This window comes from Heterodontus francisci, chromosome 47, assembly GCF_036365525.1.
Source record: "Heterodontus francisci isolate sHetFra1 chromosome 47, sHetFra1.hap1, whole genome shotgun sequence".
Classification (NCBI taxonomy): Eukaryota; Metazoa; Chordata; class Chondrichthyes; order Heterodontiformes; family Heterodontidae; genus Heterodontus; species Heterodontus francisci.
The window spans coordinates 415,366-425,210 of NC_090417.1; the positions used below are offsets into that span (position 1 = coordinate 415,366).

The following is a 9,845-nucleotide window of genomic DNA, read 5'->3' on the forward strand; positions in this document are numbered from 1 at the left end:
TTATGTTGTTCTATGGAAGGAAACGTGTTACTGACATTCATGACTTAATTCCAGATAACAAATGCTGCAACATTGACGGGTGGGGGGAAGCTCCAAAAGGTAAAGCTTTAAATTGAATGTTTTAATTTTCAAATGTTGCAAATGACATAAAATGATGGTTGCAACGTTTAAATAAAGCATGGGGCGCCTCAAACTGGCTGCAACAATATGGAAACAACATGACTGCGCCTTACTGCGGCATTCTGAATGTAGCAAGCCGAGTGATTGACGTGCGCCCCGCAGCCAAGCCCCGCCCAGAAGCTCCCATTGCAAGGGGAGGGGGGGGGGTGCCGGCCGCTCAATCCTGAGCGGCCACAAAGCAACCAGAAATCGCCCCTCGCATCAATAGCGCAGTGATTTCTGTTTTAATTCCCCAGCAGATGTTTGATGTTAAGGCTACTGCGCGCTTAAAAGTTGACGTTTTATGTCACTGTCTTGCAAACACCCCCCCCCTCCCTGGTGGTGGTGGTGATTTGGTTGCGCCGGGTGGAACGTTGGAGTGGACCCACGTGGGTGAGCGCGTCGCTATAAAAGGCCCGGAGGGCGCAGGCTGCCATTATTCAGGAGCTGCGACTGCTATTGAAATACATTCCTTTGCCCTTCCCCCCGGCTTCCCTCCACCATGAACGGGCAGATCAACGGCTTGCACGGGTCTTCGCTGGACGAGAGGGCCTTCTTGTTCACCTCCGAGTCGGTGGGCGAAGGCCATCCAGGTGACTAGCCCTTCTTCTCCAATTCCTTTCCCCGAGGCCGCATGCTTAGGCCGGGGGCAGGGGGTGGCCGTGGGCGAATGCTGGCGCTTCGGGAATGTTCGGCGGCGGCGGCGGCGCCGCCTCCGGCCGGCGGGAGTCCCGGGAGCCGGATTGCGTCAGGCGGGGTCTCCGCCCCATTTTGACCAGCGGAGCGCGTGGCCCGGGACGGGGGCCGCCTCACTTCGGCGGCCGGCTCCCAGCGCTGCCGCGTGAGCCGGGAGGCCGCGGCCTCCGGCGAACCTGCTCGCTCCCAGTACAGGGGTGATGGGAGCGTCTCCAGCAACTCACCGGTCCGGTCTGTCTGTCTTTCCCCGCCATTTGCCGCATCGTCTCCGAGGTTGGGGGGGGGGCGGTGACTTTCCCTGACGTCCGTTGCCGTTTGACCAATAGGGGGTCGAATCCAGCTGTTGGCCCGCCCCATCAGGGCGGCTTTGCCAATCAGGGCAGGGGGCGGGTGCCCCTCCGGCCGGTTCCATTGGCGCAGGCAGCTGTCACATCGGCTGTGTGGCATTTGCCGTGCCCAATCAGAATTAGGGCGGAGAGCCCAACACATGTATTTGTGTCTGGGTCCTAGAGCCTTCCGGACAGCAATGGGGTCCCTTGGTATCGAGTGCTGGGCAGGCACTTCGACCACAGAGGCATCACTGCTAAACCAAACGAGTCCTATCCCAGTGTCACAAAGTATTGGTAATACTGAGGGGCTTTGCTCTTTTTTTTTTTCTCCCTGCCATCCTTCCTGAGACCAGCTTGTTGCTGAATTTAACATTGGGTGGAGAATGGAGTCTGTGCCAAATCTGTCATCTTTTTAATATGAGTTCAGTCTTGAGCATGCAGGAAATATTTTTGTGAAGTGTAGTTCATAGGACAAGAAACCTCCAAGTTGACTGAAGACAATTCCCTGGGTTCTGAATGCACTGTTTGGCAGAAGCTACCATGCCAAATTCAATTTTCAGCTTGGGGGAAGTTGATCAGTTTTGGAGTATCATGTGGCTTTGGGTATACCAGGAGCTGAGAAGAAAATGTACTCTGTTGTTGGAGCAACATTGACCGGTTTTGTTGCTATTAACTGAAGGCGATTTGCTCTTGCAGATAAAGTCTGTGATCAAATTAGCGATGCTGTGTTGGATGCCCATCTGAAACAAGATCCTGATGCCAAAGTTGCTTGTGGTAAGTTCTGATAGCACGGTAAGCTGCTTCTATGGTAATATGAACTGTATCCTGTCAAAATACTGATGCACTTGTGCTTTTTAAAATAGATATGTTGCGGCTGTCTCCCTGCAGTAAGTTTCTTAAGCTAGTAATAGTAAATACAAGTCTGGTGGTAGGTTGTTGACTCTAGAACATGGCACCAAACACAATATTGTAAATAATCCACATTTCTAAGCAAAAGTTGAGCAATTTCACACTTAAATTCTCCTTGGCTGTTGTATTTGAGGCTGCAGGTTTTTAAAAAAAAAAACGATTTAGTAAGTAGAAATGATCAAACTGATGGAGTGAATTTTTTATCTTGAATTGTTTTCTTTGTAGAGACTGTTGCAAAGACTGGTATGATTCTGTTGTGCGGTGAAATTACCTCCAGGGCTTCTGTTGATTATCAGAAAATCGTACGTGATACCATCAAACATATTGGATACAATGATTCTTCAAAAGGTGTGTTACAATGGTGGGGGGGTGGCCTTGGTTTCCTCCTGTGATAAGTTGAGCATGCAGTAACTGACTGTGTTTTTTACAGGCTTTGACTACAAGACCTGCAATGTTCTAGTAGCTTTGGAGCAGCAGTCACCAGATATTGCACAGGGTGTTCATTTAGATAGGAGTGAAGAAGATATCGGTGCTGGAGATCAAGTAAGATTACTTGTAGCCACATCTGAAACCATAAAAAAAAAAATTTTCCCCTGCTGTCTTGTAGTGAGTTTTTTTTGTTTGTGTGAAGCCAAGCTGCAAACTCTTTACTGTTTTTTTTTTTTTTGTTCAGGGTCTCATGTTTGGGTATGCCACTGACGAAACCGAGGAGTGCATGCCCCTGACTATTGTTCTCGCCCACAAACTGAACGCGAAGATGGCCGAGCTGCGACGTGACGGCACTCTGCCCTGGCTTCGACCAGATTGCAAGACTCAGGTGAAGTGGACATAGTGCAGTGTGTGTTTCTTTTCTTTTTTTTTGCGGTGGGGGGGGGGGGGGGGTGCTTGTTGCGGTAATGGTGTCTTTCTTTGACCACTTCTTCCCTGAATTCGGCCAGGTTTCCTCCAGCTTGTTTTCAGCACCCTGCATGCGAGTAATCGTGTCTGCTGCACTTCCCTCTCTGGTTGCTGTACAGTGCTGTAGCTGGGAACTGCCGAACCTTACCCCTCTCCTTTTTTCTTTCCCATTTGGAGTTGCTCTTGACCTTTTGGTGCCTGTTCCCACTGGATGTGTTGCCATGCGCACTGGAGCGGGTATAGAGATTTGTGAGGATGTTGCTAGGACTGGAAGATTTTTAGCTAGAAGGCAAGATTGGATAGGCTGGGGTTGTGTTCCTTTGAACAGAGGGGGCAACTTGACATCTCCTTCTGCCTCTGTCCCTACATGCTTCCAGCACTGGCTTCCTTGTTTGAGTAGGAACCTCAGTCAACACTACCTGCTGCTGTCAATTGTTCATTAGACACAGTCTGAAAATTGACTGGAGAAGTGTTAATGCTCAATTGTGTTGTATTTGTCTTGTCTGACATGTAGGTGACAGTGCAGTACCTGCAGGACCATGGTGCTGTTATTCCTATCCGTGTCCACACCATTGTCATCTCTGTCCAGCATGATGAAGAGGTTCCGCTGGATGAGATGAGGGACGCTCTGAAGGACAAGGTTGTCAAGGCCGTTGTACCTTCCAAGTATCTGGATGAGGAGACCATATACCACCTGCAGCCCAGTGGACGTTTTGTTATTGGTGGACCACAGGTTGGATAGAGCTGAAAAGCTGCCGACGTGCAATCTTTAAATTTAGCGTGTGCTTCGTGAAGCTGGGTTTTCTGCATGCAGTTGGGCTTTGCTGCTACTCTATCTCTGCAAGCAAATGGTGCGGCTTTTTTTTTCCCGGTTTTTTTTTTTTTGCTTCTCGCTGGCGTCCATTCCATCAGTGCTGGCTTTTCTTCTGGCTGTTTTGTGTAGCTGCTGCTACTTTTGTCAGCAGCTTCTTTGCCCCAGTAAGAGCATAAGACCAACCCAGTCCTTTACCCAGTGTTTGTGCCTGGGAAGGGTTGCAGGAGCAAAAACGTAGTGTTTCTAAAAGTATAAGTGCTTTACTGCTGTCTGTCTCAAATGATGTGCTAACTCCCCATAGGCTGGGTATTTGTATATTAAAAAATTTGCTTGGGCTATTTTGAGTGCTGCAGATTCTCCTTGAATGAATAAAGTGTCTTGATCTTCAAATGCTTAAATGAAGCATTCAATGTTTAAAACAAGTGGAAGTTTTAAACAGCTATCCATGGTTGCTTGTACTTGGCCAGTGGCAGTATTGTCAGTAGGTGTATTTTCATGGTACCGGGGAGGAAAAGCTGTAACCCAATGTTCAGAATGTCTCACTACTCCCATTCCCGGTGACTTATGTGCCTGCTAATACCTCACCCCTGTCCGTGATCGACAGCTCAGTGCTATTTTTTTAACACCCCAATTTTAATGTGCTCTAGCAGGGTGTCTCCAAGTCCAAGTTTGAAAATGGGAGAGGAAATCATGCATGTTCCAATGCTACTGAAATCCTAGTGACAATACTGGCAAGTGTTCATTTTTTTAAAAAAAATTTAAGACTTAAAACACAAAACCCTCTCAAAACAGGGAGATGCGGGCCTCACTGGACGAAAGATCATTGTTGATACCTATGGTGGATGGGGTGCACACGGGGGTGGTGCTTTCTCTGGCAAGGACTACACCAAGGTGGATCGCTCTGCTGCCTATGCTGCTCGATGGGTTGCCAAGTCTCTGGTAAAGGCTGGCCTGTGCCGACGTGTCCTTGTGCAGGTGAGGTCAGTAGATGGGTGTTGCTTCATGTTTAGTATTGTGGGGTGGGCATTGAAGTAACCAGCAAGTGGCCGTTCCTAATGGCCCCTTTTTTTTATTACTGGAGTGGTTCTGTAGACCCTGGTCTGTGCTGGAGTTGGATAGGGGGCTGTGGGCTTGACATGGTAAAACATTAGTCCCAACTCATTCTTCTGGTAGTCCCATGACCAATAATGGGAGTCAGATGAGTTATGATCAGTCCCTCTCTATATTGATCAGACTTTTAACATGAAGCAGTGGAGAGTTTTGGGAATGTTGCCAAGCACAGATCAAATTAACAGATATATCTAAATCTATAATTGACCAGGGCCCCACTTCTGGTCACAAACCAGTGACTCTTGGGGCTTTTGAGTGATGGCTACTAAAATTGTAGCCTTCTCCCTACAGTAAAATGGGTTGGTCACTTGTGTTTTTTTTTTTGACTTGAGTGAATGTGCAGTCTTTACATTTGGGGATTCCCTTTTTTTTTAAACTTTATTTAGGTGTCCTATGCCATTGGAGTGGCACACCCTCTATCCATCTCCATCTTCTCCTATGGGACATCCGAGATGAGCGAGAAGGAGCTGTTGGAGGTTGTGAAGAAGAACTTTGACCTCCGCCCTGGTGTTATTGTCAGGTAAACAGCGGTGGGGTGGTCAGAGTGTGGTGAGTTTTTTTTTAAGGGAGGTAAATAACCTCTGGGGCGATTGGGGGAAAAAACTCAATGTCTGAATGTGTTTTCCAGGGACCTGGACTTGAAGAAGGCAATTTACCAGAAGACAGCAGCCTATGGCCACTTTGGTAGGGATAGCTTCCCTTGGGAAGTGCCTAGAAAACTTAAGTACTGAGTGTCAAGTCTTTCTCCCCAGACTTGTTGGTGTATAATACAGAGAAGCTGCAGGCTCTCGGGGAGAAAGACCCCCTTATATATCCTGTCCTCACATAATTCCATACAACACTAGTGGCAGAATTTTCCTTTTTTTTTTTTTTCCTCAACCCTCCCCAATCTTTCCCATCTTGCTTGCCCTTAACCCCCTGTGCTAGCCACCACATTGCTAATGTATAGCAGGACAAGGGTTGGAAGGAAGCATAAACCTAAAGTATCAATTGAGTTGCCATGTTCTAGGTGGTGTGGGGGGGGGGGGGCGGTGTTTTGGATGACCAGACACTACATATTCCCCATTAAGCTTGTGACCTGATTTCTGCAAGATGGCTTTGCATTATTTCCCAACCTGTAGTGTTGCTTATACAAGGAGGCGATTGAACTATTATCAGTGCTTGACCCAAACGTTGGGCCACATCTAGTAATGGTGCTTATTGTGTAGTCCTGACCCTTTTCATGTAATTTAAATGTCCTGACACTTAAAACGTGCAGTCCTGTTTTTGGATTAGCAGTCAATTTTAATTTCCACCCCTCCCCCTCTTTTTTTTTTTTGTTTGAGGACGTACGTAATGATTTTTAAAAAAACAAAAAGGGTTTTTAAAAGGAATTGACAACAGCTATGCATTGTTGTTTCTGCACTAGCCAAACCTCGTTTTTAAAACTTACTTTTCTTTTGTATGGGTTCTTGGTAGCCTTGACATAACAGAAGTTGAGGGCTGCTCCCAAGGCCTGTGGGTTGCACACTTTGGTACCCTTTATCTTCAAGGAATCCACACATAACTGCACAATGAGCTCCTGAGTTTCAGACAGATGGACATTGCGGCCATTGTCAAAGCTGGTGTAGATACAGAGAAGCCAGCGAGATGACGGCTCCAGGAATCTAACCTTCATACTTGAATAATATTACGTTCCTATTTATTCTGAGACCTGGCGTAGTTACAGAGAAGCCAGGGTCTCAGTAGGCAGCTTAAAAGATACCATATTTTTTTTTATAAAGAATATATATTGCAATTCCTTCAGTCCCAGTATCCCTGGTAGGCCCGAGGTGTCCTACAGAAAGCCCTTGGGCTCAACCTACGAGGGGTCTGGCTGGTGTTAAACACAGGGGCAGGCGAGTGCAGCAGTCGGTGAAGTGCCTCTTGGCTGGTGTTGTACAGAGAAGCTGGTCTGTTTACATGCTCTCCACCACTGCTGTGATCGACAAGTGCCTTTTTGTATCTTGGCAGTTATTACGTATGTCTGTCTGTTACCAGAAGTCCAAATGCTGAGATCTCAATAAAGTGCTAGGTTCTCCATAGAAGCAGTGTGCTTATCTGTGTGTGTCTACATTTCTCTTCAAGCTTTGCAAATGTACTATTGAGGTTTGGATTACACATTAAATAAAACATTACCTTGCAGTACTGCTTATAAATGCTACTCCAAGCACCATTATAGCTGCAGAGGGCACTCAATGTGAAATGTTTGCATGTTCCCATTGGGTGCATTTGTTCATACAAGTACAAGATTCTAGATTCTGTGACTTGGAAGGAAGCAAATGTAACCACGCTGCTCAAGAAAGGGAGAGAACTAAACTATTATCCATAGTTTATGTTTAATCATACTTTCAAAGAAATCAAACAGGAGTAGAATTTGATAGTGTTACTTAATGAGGCGCAGGGATTGGGGATAATATACTGAGGGTTGGTTAATTGACCAAAACAAATGGGAATGCACTGTTGTGTTCAGGATGGTGGGGTACTACAAGGATCATTACAATTTATCATGACTTGGATAAGGGGGACCTGTAATATCCAAAAGCGAAATACCACAGATGCTGACATACTGGAATTAAAACGAAAAGCAGGAAATTCTCGACCGGTCTGTGCAGAGAGAAACAAGTTAAGGTTTTTGAGTAGGTGGCCTTTCATCAGAACTGTATCTGTTCGCTGACTATGACGTAAGCTACGAAGAGGCCGCAGAGGGTTATAGACTGGTTATGTTTGGGGAGGTGGTGGTAGTATATAATGTCAGAACGTAGGAACAGGAGTAGGCCATCGAGCCTTCCCCAGCATTCAATATCATCTTGTCTGCTCATCCACTTCGATGCCTTTTTTCCCCCCAAAATATTCTCCTATCCCCTTATGTCATGAGTATTTAGAAATCCTGTCAATCTCTGCTTTAAACATACGCAATGACTCAACTTTCACAGCCCTCCGGGGTAGAGAATTCCAAAGATTCACAACCCTCTGAGTAAAGAAATTTCTCCTCATTGTCCTTTGGGTGGCGCAGTGGTTAACACTGCAGCCTCACCGCTCCAGCGACTGACTCCCACCTCCGGCCTTTGTTACAACCCCAAGACAAGTACACTTTTCCTTAAGTAATAAGGCCAAAAATATACACATAACGAAGTCACTTGGTCATAGTGACAGTCAGTTCTGGGCACTGCCTGTGCGGAGTTTGCAAGTTCTCCCTGTGACCGCATTGGTTTCCTCCGGGTGCTCCGCTTTCCTCCCACAGACCAAGACTTGTGGATTGATAAGTAAATTGGCCCTAGTGTAGGTAGGTGGTAAGAGAATTGCAGGAAGGTGAGGATGTCAGAGGGAAAATGGGATTAATGTAGGATTAGTATGCACAGCTGACTTTATTGAATAAATGGTGCTAACCATTCATGATTACTATAGATGGTGTTTACACCAAACAGGTTCGGTGCACTGGCTATTTCAGACAGTTCCATCAGCTGTTCTCAACTGGTTAAATAGTGAATATCTATTGATTTCTCTGACTTGGATTAGGCAGCCCCAGTGTCGTGCGTACCTCCCCCACCCAAAAGCTCAAGGCCTGCTACGCGCTGTTATCCAGCTGGTTGAGCTCCTTGTTGTAGGTGGTGGGGGGTTGGTTTCTGACTTGCTAGCCAGTGTGAATCAAAGGGGACCCAGCCCTGGTGCTTTCGCACAGGCTTTGCTTTGGGTAGGTGGGTGAGTCCCATTTTTGCACCACCGCAAAGATGGGTATCAATTTATATTGTGCTGTGGATATACGTCAAGATAAAACAGCCAGCAAGGGATTCGCAACAGGAGGAGGCCATTCAGCCCCTCGAGCCTGTTCCACCATTCAATGAGATCACGACTGATCTATGGCCTGACCATTTATTAGCCTCTCGGAAGTCAGTGCTCATCTCCGTTTCCACCACCCTTGTGGGCAGCGAGTTCCAGATCATGCGTTAAAAAAAGTGCTTCCTCATATTTCCCCCTGCATCTCTTGCCCAAAACATTCGATGCGTGTTTCCTCATCCTTGTACCATTAGCTCTGTTTTTCCTTGTCTGTCTAATCCGGTCATAATCTTGTAAACCTATTTCATCTCCCTTCAATCTCCTTTGTTCTGAGGAGCACAGACTCAGCTTTTCCAACCTAACCTTGTAACTAAAATTCTCCAACCCTGGAACCATGCTGGTAAATCTCCTCTGCGCCCTCTCAAGGACCCTCACCTCCTTCCTAAAGCGTGGTGACCAGAACTGGACGCAATACTCCAGTTGGGGCCTTACCAGAGCTTTATAAAGGTTCAGCATAACTGCCTTGCTTTTGTACTCAATGCCACTATTTATGAAGCCCAAGATCCCATATGCTTTACTAACCATTCTCTCAATATGTCTTGCCACCTTCAAAGATTGATGCACATGCACCTCCAGGTCCCTCTATCCCTGCACACTCTTTAGAACTGCCATTAAGTCTGTATTGCCTCTCCCTATTCCTTTTGCCAAAATGCATCAGCTCACAGTTGTCAGTATTAAATTCCATCTGCCCATTCTGCTAGCCTATCTATGCCCTGTTGCAGACAGTTCATATCATCCTCCGCGTTTGGTGTCATCAGCAAATTTTGAAATTCGAGTCTGTATTCCAAGAACTAAGTCATTTATATATAGCCAAATAAAAGCAACAGTAGTCCCAGCACTGAGCTTTGGGGAACACCACTGTCTACCATCGGGTTCTATTACCTTAGTGAACTCTAAGTACATTAGCTTTGCCCTGCATCCCTATAAGCATATATTAATTACCCTCTTTGTCCGTAATAGGCCACACTGCTCCTAATACTACTCACTTATTATGTACATGCCAGTTTTGGGTTCCCTTTTATATTGACTTCCATTCTACTTTCCTATTCTCTATTTGCCAGTCTTATTTTCCTCTT

General features: G+C 46.3%; 1 protein-coding gene across 2 annotated transcripts; it reads left to right on the forward strand.

Moving 5' to 3' along the window:
- Nucleotides 1-588: 588 nt before the first annotated feature.
- mat2ab (methionine adenosyltransferase 2Ab) lies at nt 589-6,980 on the forward strand. 2 transcript variants are annotated; one of them, XR_010971124.1, is made up of 9 exons: nt 589-752; nt 1,881-1,958; nt 2,319-2,441; nt 2,524-2,636; nt 2,767-2,910; nt 3,505-3,723; nt 4,597-4,784; nt 5,301-5,434; nt 5,543-5,630. XR_010971124.1 is itself a non-coding variant. In XM_068022964.1 (9 exons), exons 1-9 carry the CDS (start codon nt 662-664, stop codon nt 5,643-5,645), a joined length of 1,188 nt encoding a protein of 395 aa, XP_067879065.1. In that variant the 5' UTR covers nt 590-661; the 3' UTR covers nt 5,646-6,980. The 2 variants fall into 2 exon arrangements, 1 of the variants encoding a protein (XP_067879065.1); XM_068022964.1 differs by having other exon boundaries at nt 590-752; nt 4,597-4,779; nt 5,543-6,980.
- Nucleotides 6,981-9,845: the final 2,865 nt, after the last annotated feature.